A 24144-nucleotide genomic window follows, 5' to 3' on the forward strand; every position below is an offset into this window, starting at 1 on the left:
ATTATATATATAAAAAAGAAAAAATCTGCATCTTGAGAGAATGTGAATGCGCAGTTACAGTATATACTGTCTGTAGAGGTGTATCATAAAGCTGATTTAGTATTTCAACCACATAAAATATGAATCCAAGCCAAACTGAAATCTTATCAGAAACATGTTGGGTCATTTTTACAGCTTTCTATTTCCTAATAACCGGTCAAACTGATGTCATTTTTGAACATTTTGCCCAGAAAATCTGACCCGTTTACATTTTTTGTCATTGCATTTTCTCCCCGGTCCCTAAACTTCTTTGCTCTGAGAAAGAAGCATTAGATGACAGAGCACTTTACAGATGTCAACTAGAGTGAAGCATTTATGACATTCTGGTGAGCGAGGGTTTATTTAGTCTTCTAGGGCAACATATAATAACAGAAGAGAAGCTGCATGTATCTAATTATAGACAAGTTGACTAACAAATAACCTACCAAAATGTCATAAATTATAAAAAATAATCATATCAGGCAAAAATAAACCTGTTCCCACTGTCATAAAAATAGTTCCACCATCTCTGACTGTAGCCTACAGCACATTTTCTATATTAGCGGGTTAGGGTCGGGTACGAGCCTCAGATTTTCACTTTATCACGTGTAGTCGGGTGGTTGTGGATGGGTTATTAGCAATTGCCGGCGGGTGCGGGTGAACAAACAGCTGACCCGTACATCACACCAAGCGCATGCTTGACTTGCTATGAGTGGCTAGATCCATGACGTTCCTCTGGTATTCCAGGATGATGCAGTGGAGATCCGGCCTATTCCCGACTGTCCCAAAGAGCACGTGGGAGACCGGATCATCATCCGGTGCCAGGCCATCAGGTACAGTAATTACATTACTTATCACAGCAGGAACATAATTGTATGCTTCTAACTACCTGTATGTGAGCATCAACAGAGTGTGTCTGACAGGGTGTCGGAGAGAGCGAGAAGTGTAGCCCGCAGAACGTTTGTGTGAGAAGAACACTGAGAGAGGACATTTAGCATGACTTTGTGTGCTGCTGCAGCTGTCAGACCATCATTTGTCTTGGAGAAGTCTAACCCAGACCATTTCCGTTTGGTCTGAACCATTGCCTTTAGTGTGGTAGCTGTGCGGTACAGTGGCTGTTGCATATCCTCTAAACCAGGGGGTATTCAACTCTTACCCTACGAGGTCCGGAGCGATGCTGGTTTTCTGTTCTACCTGATAATTCATTGCACCCACCCTGATGTCCCAGGTCTAAATCAGTCCCTATTTAGAGGGGAACAATGACAAAATGCAGGCCAACTGGCTTCGAGGTCCAGAGTTGAGTTTGAGGGCTCTAGACAATCACTTTCTGTGAGATACAGTCCCTCTCTCTCTTTCCATCACTCATTTTCTCACCCTCTCTTCCACATTCTTTCTGTGGGCTCGCCTCTTCTTGCTCTCTCTCTCTCTCTCTCTCTCTCTCTCTCTTTCTCTGCATTCTCTCTTTGTTCTCTCTCCTTTTCTCTCTTTCTGCCTCTCCCACACTGTAAAACTGCCAAAGATTTCAGCTAAGTTCTGCATCATCTCTCAGCAGTGTTTTGGCAGCAGCCTGTCCCAACTTTCAGCTTGACTCATCGCTCTCTAGATGGGATTAGTGCTATGCAAGTGCATGCGTCCACATTTCGTATCCCTGTTGCATCTGTCGATTATCCTGAGTTGATGAACAGAATAGAGTAGAGTACAATAGAATAGATTGATTTTTAACAGGTGATGCTTGCTTGCTTGTCGACACACTGCTGCTATGAAATGACAGTCTGATACTCTTTCTTCCCGGTCCAACATAGGTTTGAGATTGATATCGAACCACTGTTTGCTACCCTGGCTCTGTACGACCTGAGAGAGAAGAAAAAGGTACAGTAGGCCTTTCCTTCTGTTTTTTTTTTTTTTTTTTAGAGTGCTGTATTATTTCAAATCAAATCAAATCAGTATTTGGCCTGCTTATGAGGTCATGAAGAATCCCATGTTGTTTGAGGTTAATGCGCGCCAAGGACAAGACGCGGCGTAGCAAAACGTCGGCCGGCGCGCAGTAGATCCCCTCCTTGGGTGTCGACGAACCGTGGCGATTCAACATGTAGAATTGGCGGGGGAAATGAACAGAAAGCGACAGCCGACGTTCTGGTCAGAGGCAATAGGACTTTCTTTTCACTGTTCGTCAGCACAGCGCATTTCGTCCTTTAGGTGATCTTATGGCCAGTGTGTTAGGTTGGTGGTCAGTGAAGTGATGTATCAGTGGGATACCCAAGGCTTTAGCCACAGTCCGGAGGCCCTGGGACTGAGAGGCCTCACCAGTAGAGCAAGCATAGCCGTGTTCATAGGCGTGAACCATCTAATTCACACTGTACTCTCCTATCCAAACACAACACCGTTAGCCAAAGCTAGTAGCATGTGTGTTATGTTCTTACACAGCTGGATATTGTTTTGGAGTGGAATTTGAATTTAGGGTTTTAAGCCTCAAGGGCACCACGTGTCCCTCATTAGGATTTGAACCACTGACCTCATGGTCATCTGGTCACACTGCATCCTGGTTGGGCAGTCTGTGAAAGTATTACTGTTGTTTTTGTACTGCCTTTCCCTTTATTATGCGCCACATCAACTGCATAGCGAGGGACTAGATACTGCTATTCTCCATAACATCCATCGGGCACAATGTGTTATTGTGAAGGTTAACACAACATCCTCCTTATTGAATTCATTAGAGGAGGCAGATAGGCCTGACAAAGACACCATGTTGTTGGCCCATGAATCATCCCTCTGTTACGGACCAGGATGACATACTGTCCAGCTTGTTTAACCAATTACAATTGACATGACTCAATCTGGAAAAGAGGCGTTTGGGGACTGAGGTTCTCGCTCTTCTGTCGCTGTCTCTCACACTCTCTCTCGATCTGTCTCTGTCTGTCTCTTTCTTTCTTTCTGTGTCTCTCTCTCTCTCTCTCTCTCGATCTGTCTCTGTCTCTGTCTCTCACACTCTCTCTCGATCTGTCTGTCTGTCTTTTTCTTTCTGTGTGTCTCTCTCTCTCTCTCTCTGTCTCTGTCTCTGTCTCTGTCTCTCACACTCTCACTCTCTCTCTCTATCTCTCTGTCTCCCATACTCTCGATCTGTGTCTGTCTGTTTGTCTCTTTCTGTCTCTCTCTCTCACACTCTCTCGATCTGTGTTTGTCTCTTTCTGTCTCTCTCTCACACTCTCTCGATCTGTGTTTGTCTGTTTGTCTCTCTGTCTCTCTCTCTCTCTCACACTCTCTCGATCTGTGTTTGTCTGTTTGTCTCTTTCTTTCTTTCTTTCTGTCTCTCTCTCTCACTCTCGATCTGTCTCTCAATTCAATTCAATTCAAGGGGCTTTATTGGCATGGGAAACATGTGTTAACATTGCCAAAGCAAGTGAGGTAGATATTATACAAAAGTGAAATAAACAATACAAATTAACAGTAAACATTACACATACAGAAGTTTCAAAACAATAAAGACATTACAAATGTTATATTATATATATACAGTGTTGTAACAATGTACAAATGGTTAAAGCACACAAGTTAAAATAAATAAGCATAAATATGGGTTGTATTTACAATGGTGTTTGTTCTTCACTGGTTGCCCTTTTCTTGTGGCAACAGGTCACAAATCTTGCTGCTGTGATGGCACACTGTGGAATTTCTCCCAGTAGATATGGGAGTTTATCAAAATTGGATTTGTTTTCAAATTCTTTGTGGATCTGTGTAATCTGAGGGGAATATGTCTCTCTAATATGGTCATACATTGGGCAGGAGGTTAGGAAGTGCAGCTCAGTTTCCACCTCATTTTGTGGGCAGTGTGCACATAGCCTGTCTTCTCTTGAGAGCCATGTCTGCCTACGGCGGCCTTTCTCAATAGCAAGGCTATGCTCACTGAGTCTGTACATAGTCAAAGCTTTCCTTAAGTTTGGGTCAGTCACAGTGGTCAGGTATTCTGCCACTGTGTACTCTCTGTTTAGGGCCAAATAGCATTCTAGTTTGCTCTGTTTTTTTGTTAATTCTTTCCAATGTGTCAAGTAATTATCTTTTTGTTTTCTCATGATTTGGTTGGGTCTAATTGTGCTGTTGTCCTGGGGCTCTGTGGGGTGTGTTTGTGTTTGTGAACAGAGCCCTAGGACCAGCTCTCTGTCTGTCTGTATTTCTTTTTCTGTCCCTCTTTATTTCTCACGTTCACCATCGCTTTTCTGTTTCTATGCAGTGAAATGCTGTGTTTTAATGCTCTTTTGGTTTCACATCTGGGAAATATGCAGCAGATGTTGATATAATTCCCTTGAAACGTTCCTCTAATCCTGTCCTGCCCTGACTGACTGACTGAGAGGGTTACAGTACACCAGGGGTCCCCAACTAGATTCAGTCGCAGGACAATTTTTGTTCTTGAGTGGATGGTCGGGGGTTTGGAACATAATTATGAATCATTTGTACTCTGCAAGAAGCCCAAACAGATATTACAGTACGTTTCACAAAAACATAATAATTTAAAACCTTGATTACAATGGTGCATGATCAAATACTGTATGTCTCTCTATTTATGAGTGGAAGTACTTGGGAAAAGATATCCTAAATTGAAATCATTGTAAGCTCAATTTCTAGTGATTTTTACAGTATTTTATGCCCCCCCCCCCCCAAAAGAAAAAAATAAGACAATTGATTATTTACTTTTTGCTCAGAAAAACTTTTGGTTGCCAAATAAAATGCACCCAAAAGGGCCACCAGTTGACAATCCCCTGCAGTACACAGTAGGAACAATTATTATAGCGACAATGGTTATGATTATTAGACCAACCACGGTGTGCATATTGACTACAACAGCAATAGGATTATCATACCAAGCATGGTGCATCCAGGGGATTGTGCGGTTAAGTGGAGGTTTATGCCAAATGTTTAGAACACAGCCAGGGATCCTCAGCTGTGCTGTGTCTCATCAAAATTAATATGACGTGCTGTGGAACTCTTGGCTTTTAAAGTTAATAAACTTTGCATAGCTGCCACTATGGAGACGATGCGAAATGTTGAACTTTGACGTGTTGACCCAAGTATCAGAGAGAGACGGACGGCAGTTTGTTGTAGCAGTCCTGCTATGAAATGTTAAAGACTAATAATGTGACATGTGGAATGAGGAGAAGTTGTAATGGACCTCACATGACACTCACAGAGTACAGGGTCTCCATAGGGTCATCCTTTTCTTAGGACACAGTCACAAAAGGAGGTGTAGAAACAGAGGCTCTTTGTTATTTTGGCTTTCTTCTAAATGTTTTTGGTCATTGCTAGGGCTAGCTGCGACTCAACCAAGAATTGTCTTTTGACATTGTGCTGGGAGACACTTCGTTAAGAAAAGATAGGGAAGTGGAGAATGAAAATAACCCTACCCCCAATATAGCTGGTTTAGCGTTTTTGGAGTTAAGCAGGCTATATTGGGGTACGGTTATTTTCTGTCTCCACTTCCCGATCTTCTCGCGACAAAGTATGTCTCCCAGCACAATGTCAAAGACAATTTTTGGTTGATTCGCAGCTATGCTAGGACCAGTGGGCTATTGATGTGCTATTATACAGATGCAGTCAAATACACTGAACAAAAATATAAACACAACATGTAAAGCGTTGGTCCCATGTTTTATGAGCTGAAATAATAAAAGATCCTAGAAATGTTCCAAAAATATTATTTCTCTAAAAATGTGCGCACAAATTTGTTTACATCCCTGTTAGTGTGCATTTCTCCTTTGACAAAGATTATCCATCCACCTGACAGGTGTGGCATATCAAGAAGCTGATTAAACATTATGATCATTACACAGGTGCACCTTGTGCTGAGGGCAATTAAAGGCCACTCTAAAATGTGGAGTTTTGTAACACAACACATTGCCACCGATGTCTCAAGTTGAGGGGTGTGTAATTGGCATGCTGACTGCAGGAATCTCCACCAGAGCTGTTGCCAGAGAATTTAATGTTCATATCTCTACCATAAGCCACCTCAGCATCATTTTTAAAGAATTTGGCAGTACGTCCAACCGGCCTCACAACCGCAGACCACGTCCATGGCGCCATGTGGGTGAGTGGTTTGCTGATGTCAACGTTGTGAACAGAGTGCCCCGTGGTGGCGGTGGGGTTATGGTATGGGCAGGCATAAGCTACGGACAACGAACACAATTGCATTTTATCAATGGCAATTTGAATGCGCAGAAAAAACGTGACAAGATCCTGAGGCCCATTGTGAGGCCCATTTTTTTTAAAGGTACAATATGTGACCAACAGATGCATATCTGTATTCCCAGTGAAATCCATAGGTTGGGGCCTAATTACTGTTTTCCTCATATGAGCTGTAACTCAGTAAAATCTTTGAAATTGTTGCATTTATTTTTTTGTTTAGTAAATATTGGCACCCTTGCATAATTATTTTTTTTATAATACTTTTTTGGGGGTGGTTACACGTGTATTTGTTTGATTTACAACAGCACAGGACCAAAAAAAATAAAAATGTAGATTTAAAGTCAAATGGTCAGACAGTGCATTCGGAAAGTATTCAGACCCCCTTATTTACATAAGTATTCAGACCCGTTGCTATGAGATCCAGTTTCCATTGATCATCCTTGAGATGTTTCTACAACTTGATTGGAGTCCATCTGTGCTAAATTCAATTGATTGGACATGATTTGGAAAGGCACACACTTGTCTATATAAGGTGCCACAGTTGACAGTGCATGTCAGAGCAAAAACCAAGCCATGAGGTTGAAGGAATTGTCCTTAGAGCTCTGAGACAGGATTGTGTCGAGGCACAGATCTGGGGAAGGGTACCAAAAAATGTCTGCAGCATTGAAGGTCCCCAAGAACACAGTGACCTCCTTCATTCTTAAATGGAAGAAGTTTGGAGACACCAAAACTCTTCATAGAGATTGCCGCCAGGCCAAACTGAGCAATCGCGGGAGAAGGGCCTTTGTCAGAGAGGTGACCAAGAACCTGATGGTAACTCTGACAGCGCTCCAGAGTTTGCCAAAAGGCACCTAAAGGACTCTGACCATAAGAAACAAGATTCTCTGGTCTGATGAAACCAAGATTGAATTCTTTGGCCTAAATGCAAAGCGTTACGTCTGGAGGAAACCTGGCACCATCTCTACGGTGAAGCATGGTGGTAGCAGCATCATGCTGTGGGGATGTTTTTCAGCAGCAGGGACTGGGAGACTAGTCGGGAAAGATGAACGGAGCGACGTACAGAGAGATCCTTGATGAAAACCTGCTCCAGAGTGCTCAGGACCTCAGACTGGGGGCGAAGGTTCACCTTCCAACAGGACAACGACCCTAAGCACACAGCCAAGACAACGCAGGAGTGGTTTCGGGACAAGTCTCTGAATGTCCTTGAGTGGCCCAGCCAGAGCCCCGACTTGAACCCGATCAAACATCTCTGGAGAGACCTTAAAATAGCTGTGCAACGACGCTCCCCATCCAACCTGACAGAGCTTGAGAGGATCGGCAGAGTGCCAAGCTTGTAGTGTCATACACAAGAAGACTCAAGGCTGTAATCGCTGCCAGTAGGTGCTTCAACAAAGTACTTAGTAAAGAATCAGAATATTTTTTGCTAATATTTCTAAAAACATGTTTTTGCTTTGTCATTATGGGATATTGTGTGTAGATTGATGAGGGGGGGAAACTATTTAATCAATTTTAGGATAAGGCTGTAACGCAACAAAATGTGGAAAAAGTCTAGGAGTCTGCCTGAGTACTTCCCCAATGCACTGTAAATGGCCTGTACAAAATTATTCACAATTCACATTCATTTGGTTGGAGGCAATGATTTTTGTTTACTGTGTAATTGATCTCACCTGTGGTAAAATGCAGGTCCCTTTATAACCAAACTATTGAGTAAATTTCACACGACATTTCTGAATGCGCTTTTTCTGAAAAGTCTGTGCATGTACAGAAATATTGAGATTTATGAATTTAGCGCATGCCTCCCATGTAGGCCTATGCATGTTTCCCGTTAAATATGGGACCTGTCGTAACCGTGCGTGTGCGAACGAGTATTAAAACTCAGATTGGAAAACACTCTCCAGTCATTTTTATGGTGACAATAATGTATTTTGGGGATTATTGGAACTAGGCCACGGCAGTTTCTATAACAAAGAGCAATGGCAATTTTGATCACGTTGTCGGTAGATGTGTAGGCAGAATGTTTTGATATTTTCCAGTGAATTTTTCAAACATTATCTCATTAGCAGGCGTGTGTGGAACGCGCAGGAACAGTAGCCTTCACGTTGCTACTCTTAGCTGCCTATATAGCAAGTGCCATGTCCGCGCATTCTGCAAGATAGATTGTATGTTCGAAACTATTTCAAAGTAGGCTGACTGCTACAGTCCACACTTCTATGCAACAATGAATTGTTGTTCAATATTTAGTTTATCAATAGATTATTGGGTTTCTATGTCCTGCCATAAACTCTGAGATTAAATAGGTTTAGGATGTCGCACTCCTATTGCACAGCAATACTGTATCCTACCCATTCTGTCAAAAATGTTACATAAACTACCGGTCTATTTACTGTGTTAGCAGAATGTTTCAAACTTTTTCAGTAATTTTTTATATATATTTTTTTTGTATTGTTTGTATAGCGTTGTGTTTGTGTGATTGTTCTTGTCTATCAGTGTTTTGTTACTTGTCATGTTTCGTATTTTTGTGGACCCCAGGTAGAGTAGCTGATGCTTCTGCAAAAGCTACTGGGTATCCAAATAAACAAATAAATAATTAAATGCATTCATGCTATATCTCACACACTTTTTGGGGGATATATTTTGTACACACGCACACAGCTTATAAATGAGGCCCCAGGTGCCTACAGGGTAAAAATAGCCATTCAAATGGGTTTGAAAAGAAAGAACAGAACATTCGGCTCCATTGTAAAGTGAAAGGGTGCCAATATATTTGACTGCATCTGTAGTGGGATGGTGATTTATAGTAGAGCTCTTAGCTGGGTGAGGGAGTGGGTTCAACAGCTGTCTGTCTGATCCCGACCTCTAAAAAGAACATGGTCAAAAGCCTGTCTGACAGAAACTAGTTGGAATGTGGGATGAGGGGGAAAAAGGCCTGTCCCAATACTAATTTCTCTACTGTACTGGGTCACATTCATTACGGCACACCGTAGCAAAACGTTTTGCAACGAGTTTGTCCAATCCACTACTAAGGTGAACTCTAGCGTTGACCTTCTATGTTCGACTTCCTCAGATATCCGAGAACTTCTACTGTGATCTGAACTCGGATCAGTTTAAAGGGTTCCTGAAACCCCACACGCCACAGACGGACCACTCCACCCTCTCCCGAGCAGCCATCTTCTCCATCACATACCCCTCCCCAGATATCTACCTGGTCATCAAGGTAAGATATGCATCTTATCCACCTGCATCGATCTACAGTACTTGCTCATTCAGGTAATAGACATACCCAATACTGTGCACAGATCTACAGTTGTCGGTCATTAAGGTAAACATTATAGACCCATCTACCTCCCCACATATTACCCATGATGCCTCTATTGTTCTAGACCCGGTTTCCCAAAATAATTTTAAGTTCATTGTTAGAACCTTTTGTAGGAGCATCATTAAATCTCTGCGTTGTTTCCCAAAACCACAAACAGTTGTACTCTAAAACCTGCCTCCGCTAAGTGTCGTTAGATGCTTTTTTTGCCCTCCCACGTCACTTTAAACACACAGGATCTCCGCTAAACATAGAATCACATGGTTTATCCATCTCTCTGTGTCCACCGATAACATCAGAACAAAGTAGACTGCAAATACAAAGTTGCCAATGTTTTTGCAATTGATACGTATATAAATATGCTTAAAATGAAAACCGAGATTACTGCATTCAAATAGAAACAGTAAGCTATAGGCCTATTTCAATCATATTGAAATACATTTCATGTCCAATCAATTGAGTTCTATTTTGCTACTTGTAGGCTACTGTCTGTAATTTGCCCCAATATATTAATGTCTAGCCTAACATGTGCGCAATGATGTGCCAAATTGGTGATTTCGTGCATTTGCAGCCTTAGGTGGTAATATCTATCTAGGAGCTGATCCGTCGTCAGTATTGTGAAATAATTATAATGTTAGGGAAAGATTTGAATGGAGAAAGCTGATCCGAGAGCAGCGTTCCCTTTCGATCTTATCAGTATTGACACATGCGCCAACGACACACGTAGTGACCCGTCTCTCTGCGTGGTGTTTTGGGAAACGCATGTTACATCTTCGGGCGTTGTAGGAAAGATGCACTGTTAAAACACTCATAAGCCTAAGTTCCGTCGCTATCGGGAAACTGGGCCCTGTGTGTTAATTAAGGTAACATTGTATGTAACTGACCATAGACACCTGTGTACAGTATTAGCTTGTCCTGGCTGTGTTTCAGATAGAGAAGGTGCTGCAGCAGGGGGAGATCAGTGACTGTGCTGAACCATACATGGTTATGAAGGAGAGTGACTCAGCGAAGGTAGTGCCATGAGGAGGCCCGTCACACACACACACACACACACACACACACACACACACACACACACACACACACACACACACACACACACACACACACACACACACACAGCAGCAGCTATAGGTTGTAATTGTGCGTATGTGTGGTTCCCTGGATCAGAATAAGGAGAAGTTGGAGAAGCTGCGCAGCCAGTCAGAGACGTTCTGTCAGAGACTGGGTCGCTACCGTATGCCCTTCGCCTGGGCCACGGTCAACATCATGAACGTCATCAGCACCGCCACACTGGACCGGGACACCACCGACTCTGACAGCCTCAATGGTCAGTGTGTGAGATTGTTTAATTGTTTTGCGTGCGAGTGTGATAAGCTGGTTTACTCTTGAACTGAAGTCCAAGGCTTGTTGGATCATACCTTACATTTACCTTACTTTACCTTTCTGTACCTAACTTGAGGGACTTGTCATGGTTCACCTCCCCTGTCCAGGTAAGTCCAGCAGTCTGGATAAGAGAGGCCAGCTGCCCAGGAGGAACTCTGAGAGGTTCGCTACCATGGAAGACCAGTGTAACATGTCTGCCTTCAAACCTGCTACCATCACCATCAGCACCTTCTGCAAGCAGGTCTGGAGACATGCGCTATAGAAAACAATACAAACACACACACACACACACACACACACACACACACACACACACACACACACACACACACACACACACACACACACACACTACAATATAAGCATTGATACAGCGATATAAGCACCGATATGCTCAAAGAATGCTCAACTTTGTGGGTGTCACCTCGAGACAAGAAATTATTTCATTTCACACATAATCCACAGAGCAGACATACAGTCGTGGCCAAACGTTTTGAGAATGACACAAATATTAATTTCCACAAAATCTGCTGCTTCAGTGTCTTTAGATATTTTTGTCAAATGTTACTAGTGAACACTGAAGTATAATTACAAGCATTTCATAAGTGTCAAAGGCTTTTATTGACAATTACATGAAGTTGATGCAAAGAGTCAATATTTGCAGTGTTGACCCTTCTTTTTCAAGACCTCTGCAAGCCGCCCTGGCATGCTGTCAATTAACTTCTGGGCCACATCCTGACTGATGGCAGCCCATTATTGCATAATCAATGCTTGGAGTTTGTCAGAATTTGTGAGTTTTTGTTTGTCCTCTTGAGGATTGATCACAAGTTCTCAATGGGATTAAGGTCTGGGGAGTTTCCTGGCCATGGACCCAAAATATCGATGTTTTGTTCCCCGAGCCACTTAGTTATCACTTTTGCCTTATGGCAAGGCGCTCCATCATGCTGGAAAAGGCATTGTTCGTCACCAAATTGTTCCTGGATGGTTGGGAGAAGTTGCTCTCGGAGGATGTGTTGGTACCTTTCTTTATTCATGGCTGTGTTCTTAGGCAAAATTGTGAGTGAGCCCACTCCCTTGGCTGAGAAGCAACCCCACACATGAATGGTCTCAGGATGCTTTACTGGTGGCATGACACAGGACTGATGGTAGCGCTCACCTTGTCTTCTCCGGACAAGCTTTTTTCCTGATGCCCCAAACAATCGGAAAGGGGATTCATCAGAGAAAATAACTTTACCCTAGTCCTCAGCAGTCCAATCCCTGTACCTTTTGCAGAATATCAGTCTGTCCTTGATGTTTTTCCTGGAGAGAATTGGCTTCTTTGCTGCCCTTCTTGACACCAGGCCATCCTCCAAAAGTCTTCGCCTCACTGTGCGTGCAGATGCACTCACACCTGCCTGCTGCCATTCCTGAGCAAGCTCTGTACTGGTGGTGCCCAGATCCCGCAGCTGAATCAACTTTGGGAGACGGTCCTGGCGCTTGCTGGACATTCTTGGGCACCCTGAAGCCTTCTTCACAACAATTGAACCGCTCTCCTTGAAATTCTTGATGATCCGATAAATGGTTGATTTAGGTGCAATCTTACTGGCAGCAATATCCTTGCCTGTGAAGCCCTTTTTGTGCAAAGCAATGATGACGGCACGTGTTTCCTTGCAGGTAACCATGTTTGACAGAGGAAGAACAATGATTCCAAGCACCACCCTCCTTTTGAAGCTTCCAGTCTGTTATTCAAACTCAATCAGCTTGACAGAGTGATCTCCAGCCTTGTCCTCGTCAACACTCACACCTGTGTTAACGAGAGAATCCCTGACATGATGTCAGCTGGTCCTTTTGTGGCAGGGCTGAAATGCAGTGGAAATGTTTTTTGGGGATTCAGTTCATTTGCATGGCAAAGAGGGACTTTGCAATTCATCTGATCACTATTCATAACATTCTGGAGTATATGCAAATTGCCACCATACAAACTGAGGCAGCAGACTTTGTGAAAATGTATATTTGTGTCATTCTCAACTTTTGGCCACGACTGTACATGTGATTAGGCCTGGCCATATCTAACCAGATATCATATACACTTACCATAAATCCTCATGAATATTTGCAGCCGTAGATGGTAATATTTCTCTAGGAACTGCTCCGCCATCAGTATTGAGAAATAATGATAATGTTGAGGAAGGAAGGACATAATCCACATAGCAGACATGCATGGAATAGCATCGCACCGCAAGGGCGCATTTTTACATCCTACTATCTGTGGATAAGCCCAAGAATTGGTGCTGCAGAAACTCTTAGTTGCACCCCTCAATATGTGCCCCAAGTATTTGTCACTTTCTTACAGTATGTTTAGTTGGAAAAGATGAGAGGTCTGCTGTGCAACACTGCATCTTCACACTTTTTAAAACTCTGAGACGGTATATCATCCCCACCACACCTCTTCAGATATGCAGAAAGCCCTAGTCCGACATTGTTGCTTTTAGCACATAGTGAATGTTTTGTTGGGCTCCACTTTTTCTACAGATGAACACAAACCCATGTGTATTTGACTGAACTAGGATCCTGCTGTGTTTCAGGAAGGCGACCGTCTGAGTGATGAGGACTTGTTCAAGTTCCTGGCAGACATCAAGAAGTTCTCATCCCTGCAGAGAAGAATTAAAACCATATCAGGTAATCCTCCATTCAACCACACAGAAAGACCTGGCTATCTGTATATGCTGTTTCACTCCATTCCACCCAACAACACGTGACTATAATGTACAATTTCTAAGAGCAAGTTGTGTGTGTTTGTAAATGTTATGCCTGGGTTTATGTGTCTAAGTGGGACTGCAACTTTCCTTTATGTGTGACCTACTTTGAAATATCTCTCTGAAGAATTCACATAGTTTGAGACTGTGTTTGACTTGTTTCTGACATGGTCCGTGTTAGGTATGATTAAACTGGATGTGACCCCGGTCCATGACAACCCGATGGCATGTCTCTCTGCTGAGCTGATCCCAGTCAAGCCAGTGGCTGAGAAGAACCTGAGACCTATCAAAGAGGTGTTGGAGTTCCCTTCCAGCGAGGTCTATGTTCCACACAGCACTTACAGGTGAACACACACACACACACACACACACACACACACACACACACACACACACACACACACACACACACACACACACACACACACACACACCAGTTCATACACACACACAAATTAGTCCATGCATACAAAACACACACAGGCAAGCGCACAGGCAAACACACACACAGTTCATGACAGCATTTACAGGTTAGTTCACTCACTGCATCCTCTCTGCTCTGTAGGAGGAAATGCCTTTTAGATGTGCCTTGAAACACCTTTTCCAATATTGCATATTCTGCATGTTCTCCTCAAAGCTCATTTCATCACTTCATTGTCGCTGGATATAACCTTTAGCGAGTTAGACAGAATGTAATTACCAAAGAACAAACCCTATATATACAAAAGTACTGTATGTGGACACCCCTTCAAATTAGTAGATTCGGCTGTTTCAGCCACACCTGTTGCTGACAGGTGTATAAGATCGAGCACACAGCCATGCAATCTCCATAGCCAAACATTGGCAGTAGAATGGCCTTACTGAAGAGCTCAGTGACTTTCAACGTGGCATCCTATGTCATAGGATGCCACCTTTCCAACAAGTCAGTATGTCAAATTTCTGCCCTGATAGAGCTGCCTTGGTCAACTGTAAGTGCTGTTATTGTGAAGTGGAAACGTCTAGAAGCAACAATGGCTCAGCCGTGAAGTGGTAGGCCACACAAGCTCACAGAACGGGACCGCCGAGTGCTGAAGCACGTAGCGCGTAAAAATCATCTGTCCTCGGATGCAACACTCAATACCGAGTTCCAAACTGCCTCTGGAAGCAACATCAGCACAATAACTGTTTATCGGGAGCTTCATGAAATGGGTTTCCATAGCCGAGCAGCCACACACAAGCCTAAGATCACCATGTGAAATGCCAAGCGTTGGCTGGAGTGGTGTAAAGCTTGCTGCAATTGGACTCTGGAGCAGTGGAAACTTGTTCTCTGGAGTGATGAATCCAACTGTAAAGTTTGGTGGAGGAGGAATAATAGTCTGGGGCTGTTTTTCATGGTTTGGGCTCCTTAGTTCTAGTGAAGGGAAATCTTAACGCAACAACATACTATGACATTCTAGACGATTCTGTGCTTCCAACAGTTTGGGGAAGGCCCTTTCCTGTTTTAGCATGACAATGCCCCCGTGCACAAAGTTAGGTCCATACAGAAATGGTTTGGCAAGATCGTTGTGGAAGAACTTGACTAGCCTACACAGAGCCCTGACCTCAACCCCATCGAACACCTTTGGGATGAATTGGAACGCTGACTGCGGGCCAGGCCTAATCGCCCGACCTCACTAATGCTCTTGGGGCTGAATGGAAGCAAATCCCTGCAGCAATGTTCCAACATCTAGTGGAAAGCCTTCCCAGAAGAGTGGAGGCTGTTATAGCAGCAAAGGGTGGACCAACTCCATATCAATGCCCATGATTTTGGAATGAGATGTTTGACGAGCAGGTGTCCACATACTTTTGGTCATGTAGTATAGCTTCAAGCACTGTTGGTCCATTACTTACTACCCCTAACAGTGTATTCACTGTCTCCATTCTTACCACCATGTATACATTTCCCTTCATGTGAGATTTACACATGTTAGACAGCCAGTCTCCAGGTGTGATTGTACTGACCACAGCACAATGAGCACGTAGCTTCAGGCCTCATAGTTTCCACCAACGTTGTAAACACTTCTACCAAGAGTCTGACCTGAGTGCTGTCAACACTTCACTCCTTCCTCCTCTTTGCGCTAAAAATGGCACCCTATTCCCCATAGAGCAGTGGTCAAAAGTAGGGAATTACATAGGGAATAGGGTGCCATTTGGGACACACCCTAAGCGTGTGTCTCCTGTCTCAGGACAGATGACTACATTTGTTATGTTGTTTTTGATGCCGTGTAATTGTGCAATATCATGCATTTTGTACTTCGCTCCACAGAGTGCCATCTAGTGGTCTAGTATTGATGTGCAGGCTCAGGATGTCTTAACTCTGAGGTGGGAGCGCTGCACATGCCCTATGGGTTTTTCCTGACCACCTGACCTGACCGAATGCACTAGCATTTAACAGGGGTCTGTGCTATTCGAGATCTTTGGGACCTACCCTAAACCATAATCCTAACCTTAACCCCTACCCTAAACCTAACCATAACCTAATCGTAACTTTAACCCTAACCATTTGAAATTTCAACTTCAATGAGGTAGGGACGTCCCAAGGATCCCGCCTAGCACAGACCATTTCACAGGTGGTGTGCATTTACTCACTACTTCCCACAAATCTAAAATAATTGGATTAGAGGAGGCATGGGCTCGTGGGAGTTTCCATATTTCTTATACCAGTTATTTCCTTTCGAATCAGTGAAGGGAAGTGAAGAGGTGGGAGGAAGGAGAGATAATTGGCATATCCCCAGTGTTTTTCCTGGAACTATTATTCTCTCTTAAATGACCACACCATCCCTTCCACCATGAGGATGTACTGTGAACAATCTCTATCTCTCTCTCTCCCCCTCTCTGTCCCTCTCTCCAGGAACCTGTTCTATGTGTACCCCCAGCGGCTCAACTTTGTCAACAGGCTGACTTCAGCAAGGAACATCACCATTAAAATCCAGTTTATGAGTGGAGAAGATCCGAGCTGTGTGCTGCCTGTGAGTTTGACACACACACACACACAATGTGTGTCGCTGTGACATTTCTTGGGGGGTTTTATCGATTTTACTCTGCTTTCTTTTTCCTCCTAGGTCATTTTCGGAAAATCAAATGGTCCAGAGTTTGTGCAAGAAGTATACACTCCGGTCACGTACCATAACAAGCAAGTGGATAGATGCTAATAATACAACTACTGCATGATATGCATATTACATTTTCTAATATAATAATCTTCATTTTTTCCCTGTGTTCTCTGTGTGACTGGGACTCAGGTCTCCAGACTTCTATGAGGAGGTGAAGATAGCTCTGCCTGCCAGGCTGACTGAGAGACACCACCTTTTGTTTACCTTCTACCATATCAGCTGTCAACAGAAGCAGACAGCCACCAGTGAGACATTCATAGGATTCTCTGTAAGTCTGACCCCTCACACCTGGTCTCACCTGGGCCTATAGTCATAAAGTGCCTCAGAGTAGGAGTGCTGATCTAGGATCAGCTCCCCTCTGTCCATGTAATCGTGTTCATTGTGATCGAAAAGGCAAAACCGATCCTAGAGCAGCACTCCTACTCTGAGACGTAATGGCTGCGTTTACACAGGCAGCTCAATTCTGATCTTTTTGCCCAATTATGGGCAAAAGATCCGATCTGATTGGTCAAAAGACCAATTATTGGCAAAAGATCAGAATTAGGCTGCCTGTGTAAACACAGCCTTTATAACTACGGTCCCTGGTCTCATCTGATCTGGATCACACTGGTTTCACGTGGTCTTACATGAACATGCAGCTACTCTACTGAACATGGCGATGCACACAACAGTTCATTCATGTTCATGTATGGTCAATATACTTACAATATGTTTGGTAAGTGATACTCCTCAATGATATGTAGATAGTCTATCTCCTGTACGTGGGTGTCCATAGTGTCTGTCAATAGTCAATGTGTGCTGCTAGCTGATGGTCTGTCTATCCCTCTGTGTACTGTAGTGGCTGCCTATACTGAGTTGTGACAGATTACAGACTGGTCAGTACTGCCTTCCCATCGCCCTGGACAGACTGCCTGTCAACTACTCACTGCACTCACCTGAGGTAACCATTAATTTGTCCATTTCAATTCTCCAGACAACAGTTCAACAAAAAAAATATCAGTAAAATGTGAGGAGTGGCTCCCCCTTGTGGATAGAAGATACTTATTTGCCATTTATTGATTGATTTACTGATTTATTGATTGGGTTTATATGGCCATACAGATTATATATATTTTTTGTTGAAGCGCAAGGCTTGTGAGTAGGCTCAGAATGAGTTAATATGTCAAACTCGCTCTCTTTCTCTCTCTGCAGAAAATTCCCCCTCAGGTCCCTCCAGTCAAGTGGATGGAGGGCCACAAAGGAGTGTTCAACCTGGAGATACAGGCTGTGTCCTCTGTACACACACAGGTGAGTCTATACACACACACGCACACACATGCACACACACACAACAACAAAAAAGTGATATTTTTGAACCCCTTCCCCACCCCAGGATAACCACTTGGAGCGTTTCTTCACGTTGTGCCACGCCCTGGAGGGCGGAGCGACGTTCCCACTCCGGGTTCGGGAAGAGAAGATTCCGGAGAACAAGCTAGAGAACGAGCTGAAACTGAGCATCGTCTCCCTGCCCTCCTCCAGACTGGAACCTCTGGTCCTCTACCTCCACCTGGTCTTAGATCAACTCTTCACCCTCATCATGCAGCCCATGGTCATCGCTGGACAGATAGGTACCTATATATAGGGAGAGGTCACCTAGGGCTTTCAGACAGACAGTTACCCAGGGGGACGTCACTGTCCTGGGCTTTCAGACAGACGGCTTGAGCAAGACAGGCACTCCACTGGAAGGACAGACAGGAAGTGGGAGAGTTTACCTGATGTGTTTGACCTGTGTTGTGTTAACTGTGTGTGTGTGCATGTATTTATTTCCTAGCCAACCTAGCACAGATAGCTTTTGAGTCGGTGGTGTCCATCGTCAACAGTCTCCACAACAGCCAGGAGCTGGCCAGGGACCAGCAGGGTAGGAACGGTCTCCTAGCAACATACCTGTACTGGGTGTTCCGCCTGGCCGACTCTCCCCGGGATCTCCTCAACACAGGTAGGTACCACCAGACCCGTTGTCATGGTGATGGGAGTAAGAGAGTGGTCACTTTATATGAAATTTGCCTCATGAGCACTACTAGAATATGCTTCACTCAACACAGTAACTGCAGATAAGATACATGAAACGGTAATAATTTAAATGAAGGGTAACTATGTAATTACGGCAATACATTGCTATAGTATTTTACCTAGTTCTTTTCAGATGATCTCATTTTGCTCTGTTGTAGCTTTGGCAACTATGTGTGTGTTTTCTATCCCAGTTTGCTCCTCTCCCTGTAGGCTTTACAGACGCTCCCCACCCCTTAGCTGCAACCCTTCTAATTTAGTGTACCCTGCGCGCACAACCCATTTGGAATTTCTGGTCTCCGGCACCGTTTGGAACTGCCGAGCTGCGGTCAAGAACGCCGAGTTCATCTCAGCCTGTGCTGCCCTTCAGTCCCTAGACTTTTTGGCCCGGACGGAGACATGGATCACCCCAGAGAACACTGCACGGGGCCACTCATTTCTCCGGTGGAGATTTTGTCTTTTCTCCGTCACTCACCTGTCCATCTCCTCATTTGAATTCCATGCTGTCACTTGTCCACTCAAGCTTAACGTTGTTGTCTATCGCCCACCAGGTGCCCTTAGAGTTCCTCAATGAGTTTGACACCTTGATGAGCTCATTTCCTGACGATGGCTCACCGCTCTTTGTACTGGGCGACTTCAACCTCCCCGATGTCTGCCTTCGATGAATTTATTTCCAACTCTTTCCTTCCCATCCTTGCCTCTTTCGACCTCACCCTTTTGCAGTCCCCTGTCACTCACAAGGCAGGCAATACGATTGACCTCCTCTTCACTAGAGGCTGTTTGCCTACTAATCTCAAGGCAACCCTCCCTCCAGGTCTCTGATCACTACTTTGTTTCTTTTTCGGTCTCCCTCTCCTCCAACCCTAGCCACTCAGCTCCTACCCAGATGGTCATGCACCGTCGCAATCTTCTATCTCTCTCCTCTCTCTCTCTCTCGCTCTCTCTCGCTCTCTCTACCTCTCTCTCTCTCTCGCTCTTTCTACCTCTCTCTCTCTACCTCTCTCTCTACTCTTTTCCTCTTCTATCATATCTCCCTTCTGCTAAATCCTTCTCCCTCCTGCCTCTTCGACCCTACTAACCTCCCTTTACGCATGCTATGACTTTCTCCTTTCCCCTTTCTTCCCGGCCGGCTCGGCCCTCCCCTCCTCCTCTGTGGCTGAGTGACTCATTACGAGGCAATGGAGGAGAACTTCACTTCTGGAGGACCTATTATCCTTTCACTCCCTCCTCTCTACCTTCTCTTCCTCTGTATCTGCTGCTAAAAGCACTTTCTATTGCACTAGATTGCAAGCGTCTGCCTCTAACCCTAGGAAACTCTTTTCCACCTTCTCCTCCCTCCTTAATCCTCCACCCCCCCTCCTCCCTCTCTGCAGATGACTTTGTCAGCCACTTTTAAAAAGAAGATTGTCGACATCCGCTCCTCATTCACTCAGCTTATTAAATCCACTGGTCCCACTACCCTACGCTTTGACCCCTTTCTCCCCTCTCTCTCCAGATGAAATCCTGCGACTAGTGAGGTTCAGCCACCTGACAACCTGCCCGTTCGACCCCATCCCCTCCTCCCTTCTCTAGACCATCTCTGGAGACCTTCTCACGTCCCTCATCCCAGACCACTGACTTAAAAATGTCCAGAATCGCTCCCCTCCTCAGGAAACCAACACTCGAACCCTCTGATGTCAACAACTACAGACCCTTCTTTTCTTTCCAAAACACTTAAGCGTGCTGTCTCTGACCGACTCTCACACTATCTCTCTCAGAACCATCTTCTTCACCCTAACCAGTCAGGCATCAAAACGTGTCACTCAACCGAGACGGCTCTTCTTTGTGTCCCGGAGGCTCTCCGCACTGCCAAAACTTCATCACAGTTGACAACTCCATGGTGTCCCCCTCCCAGAATGCAAAGAACCTTGGCGTGACCCTGTCGTTCTCTACAAACATCAAAGCAGTGACTTGCTACTGCAGGTTCATGCTCTACAACATCTGTAGAGTACGACCCTACCTCACACAGGAAGCGGCGCCGGTCCTAATCCAGGCATTTATCATCTCCCGCCTGGACTACTGCAACTCGCTGTTGGTTGAGCTCCTCGCTGGTGCCATCAAACCACTGCATCTAATCCAGAACGCTGCACCCCGCCTGGTGTTCAACCTTCCCAAGTTCTCCCATGTCACCCCCACCCCCCGATAAACCTCCCACTCCACTCCCCACCTCCAAACCTCCCCAGCCCTGTGTAGATATTTAGGTTCAGTGTGTAGGTTCAGTGTTTAGGTGTAGTGTTTAGGTGTAGTGTGTAGGTTCAGTGTGTAGGTTCAGTGTGCAGGTTTAGTGTGCAGGTTTAGTGTGCAGGTTTAGTGTGTAGGTTTAGTGTGTAAAGCAAAGTGTCACCAGGTAGATCATGCCAGTGACATGGCTCTCCCCTGTGTGTCCAGGGCCAGATGGGCTGTTACCTCCCACTGAGGGGCGCTACAGTACTATGGGGCGGGCCTCAGCCACCACAGTAGGAGCCATGCTACTGCAGTCTCGGCTCCGCAGCAGCAGCAACCCTGATATACCTGCTCCACACAGTGCAGAGGACACAGAGGTCAAAAACATCCTGTCAGCTAAGGTACTGATACACATGCAGAGCCGTGGTTGAGTGGGTAACACACCCGGCAAATCCATGCCTGTGTCCCAAATGGCAACTTGTGAGCCCTGGTCAAAAGTAGTGCACTATATAGGGAATAGGGTGTCATTTGGGACGCAGGCCGGTCTGTCTGTCTCTGTGTTTCTAAAGCACCAATAACCCAGATGGTCCAGTGTGGTTCAGGTTCTTCATGACCACCCCGTTGTTGCGGTCTTCTCCGGCAGGGCTACAACAACCCAGGCTGTCGCATGTCCACCTATGTGGATTCGAGCAGCCACCCTCAGAGGTCTACAGGCGGGACCCGGCCCTCCAACAGAAAGGTAACACATACCAGAAAGAGCCACCGTAATAAATTGTTATTCACACCTGTGATACCAACAGTCACCAGTGGAGGGCAGTGTTATACTGAGAAGGCCAGAGCATATACTAACACGTAAACTACTGTGTCTTTCATAATGGCTCAACACTGACAATAACATCCCCATTTGCATTCTGAGTAGAATGCGATTTATACATCTCGGTGGGATGTTACGTAGTAGCCAGTAAAATCTTCCATATAGTGTGATGTGTATATTGGTGGTTGCGGAGTCAACTACACTGGCATGTGATATAGAAGCTGAACATGACGTTGACCTGAGGTTCTACACAGTCTCAGACTTAACAGACATCAAATTGTGTGTGTGTGTGTGCTTCAAAATTAAATCACTTTGAGACGCTGTTCTTGTGTTGTTAGCCATGTGCAAGTAAGACCAGACCCTTCCCTTGAAACGGTGTATCTGATTTCCCTGGCTGGGGTCACTGTGGATTGGCTAGCTCTGGTTTGTGTAGCCACCAGCTACAATGTGCCTGGCTCAGTCTCTGTCTCGCTAGCTAACATATAGGTTGTATTTAGCTTACAAGAAGTAACATGTGGTTCTTATAAAGAGTACGCTGTGTTCTACATATAGGTCACCAGACACTACTGTATTAGCGGTGGTAGTAACGTCAAGGCTCTGTGTTTCTCTGACAGCAGTTCCATGAAGAGTTGGCTCTACAGATGGTGGTCAGCACGGGAGTCTGCAGAGAGAACGTGTACAAATACGCCTGGTTCTTCTTTGAACTGCTGGTAAGTGTGTGCAATATATTTTACAATATAGCCGTAGCACGTTTTGCTTAATGGAGTTGTTCATGGACTACAAAAAAAATGAGTGTGTGTGTGTCCAGGTGAAGAGCATGGCCCAGCATGTGTCTCAGCTGGAGAAGCAGGACGTCCCTCGCAGGAGCCGCTTCTCAGACCGCTTCAAAGACGACATCACCACCATCGTCTCTGTGGTCACCGCCGAGATAGGGACCATCCTGGTCAAACAGCAGAAGGTTAATAACAGTGTATCATTTATACACGCTTGCACTTTTTGTAGACTCAATTCGTCAAATCATCACTTCCAATATTAATTTTAATAAAAATGACAATATAATGTTTGATCTTGTGTCTCTAAGGAGACCGTTGGCTGGTATTAAGTGAAAATCCACATTATATTTTATATTTGTTTGTGTTGTTGTTAGGAGTTGGAGCAGGCAGAGAAGGTCAACATCAGCCTTGCTTTCTTCCTGTATGACCTGCTGTCTCTCATGGACCGAGGCTTCGTCTTCATCCTGGTCAAAAACTACTGCAACCAGGTCACTACCACAATACACTTTCTAACCACAATATTCTACCGTCCTATTTTAAGTGACACTACAAAAGATGGTAGTTACCTATAGGAAGTTGCTTACAGCATAACTACAAAGGAGGTGACCAATTCTAGACTCTATTTCCATGTCGCTGACCATATCCCATGTCAATAACTTAACCTGACCTTGACCATGTGACCTGCCGTAACCTTTCTGATTGGTTATTTCCAGATGTCGGCAAAGAGCATTTCCATGCCAACCATGATCGGTATACGATTGGAGTTCCTGCGTATCCTGTGCAGTCATGAGCACTACCTCAACCTCAGCCTTTACTTCAGTAGTCCCGCCTCCGCACCCGCCTCCCCATGCCCATCCATCTCCTCACAGGTCAGTCTGCATGTCAGTCAAAATCCTATCGGCCAGTCCGCTGCACTCACCTGGCTTTGGGATTTGAGGTTGTAGTGGAGTATTATTAAGTCGGGGTGTTGAGGAAAGTATTGTTGCGTGAAGTGCTCTTTCTCTCCTTGTCATTTCATTTCCCACCTCTTGCTCTCTCTCCTCTCTCTCTCTCTCTCCCTCATCTCTCTCTTCCCCCGTCTCTCTCTCTCGCTCTTCCCCCGTCTCTCTCTCTCGCTCTTCCCCCGTCTCTCTCTCTCGCTCTTCCCCTGTATCTCTCTCTTCCCCGTCTCTCTCTCTCGCTCTTCCCCGTCTCTCTCTCTGTCTCTTCCCCGTCTCTCTCTCTCTCTCTTCCCCCGTCTCTCTCTCTCTCTCTTCCCCCGTCTCTCTCTCTCTCTCTTCCCCCGTCTCTCTCTCTCTCTTCCCCCGTCTCTCTCTCTCTCTCCCTCTCTCTCTCTTCCCCCGTCTCTCTCTCTCGCTCTTCCCCCGTCTCTCTCTCTCGCTCTTCCCCCGTCTCTCTCTCTCTCTCCCCCGTCTCTCTCTCTCTCGCTCTCCCCGTCTCTCTCTCTCTCGCTCTTCCCCCGTCTCTCTCTCTCTCGCTCTTCCCCCGTCTCTCTCTCTCTCGCTCTTCCCCCGTCTCTCTCTCTCTCGCTCTTCCCCCGTCTCTCTCTCTCTCG

General features: G+C 45.1%; 1 protein-coding gene across 4 annotated transcripts in view; it reads left to right on the forward strand.

Moving 5' to 3' along the window:
- LOC139576483 (dedicator of cytokinesis protein 8-like) overlaps nt 1-24144 on the forward strand; it is an 84075-nt gene that overhangs the window by 32313 nt on the left and 27618 nt on the right. For 3 of the 4 annotated variants that reach the window (XM_071402645.1, XM_071402643.1, XM_071402646.1), the window contains 21 exons: nt 766-851; nt 1821-1887; nt 9254-9403; nt 10433-10513; nt 10673-10832; nt 10996-11129; nt 13453-13546; nt 13805-13967; nt 16493-16610; nt 16704-16774; nt 16884-17022; nt 17593-17694; nt 17946-18041; nt 18127-18361; nt 18565-18729; nt 21228-21403; nt 21646-21741; nt 22431-22526; nt 22625-22774; nt 22964-23077; nt 23303-23458. In XM_071402645.1, the coding sequence (XP_071258746.1) occupies nt 766-851; nt 1821-1887; nt 9254-9403; nt 10433-10513; nt 10673-10832; nt 10996-11129; nt 13453-13546; nt 13805-13967; nt 16493-16610; nt 16704-16774; nt 16884-17022; nt 17593-17694; nt 17946-18041; nt 18127-18361; nt 18565-18729; nt 21228-21403; nt 21646-21741; nt 22431-22526; nt 22625-22774; nt 22964-23077; nt 23303-23458 (2649 nt within the window). The remainder of the gene's footprint in view (nt 1-765; nt 852-1820; nt 1888-9253; nt 9404-10432; nt 10514-10672; nt 10833-10995; nt 11130-13452; nt 13547-13804; nt 13968-16492; nt 16611-16703; nt 16775-16883; nt 17023-17592; nt 17695-17945; nt 18042-18126; nt 18362-18564; nt 18730-21227; nt 21404-21645; nt 21742-22430; nt 22527-22624; nt 22775-22963; nt 23078-23302; nt 23459-24144) is intronic. The other variant, XM_071402644.1, reaches the window with a different exon arrangement.

The sequence above is a fragment of the Salvelinus alpinus genome, chromosome 5 (assembly GCF_045679555.1).
Source record: "Salvelinus alpinus chromosome 5, SLU_Salpinus.1, whole genome shotgun sequence".
Taxonomy (NCBI): Eukaryota; Metazoa; Chordata; class Actinopteri; order Salmoniformes; family Salmonidae; genus Salvelinus; species Salvelinus alpinus.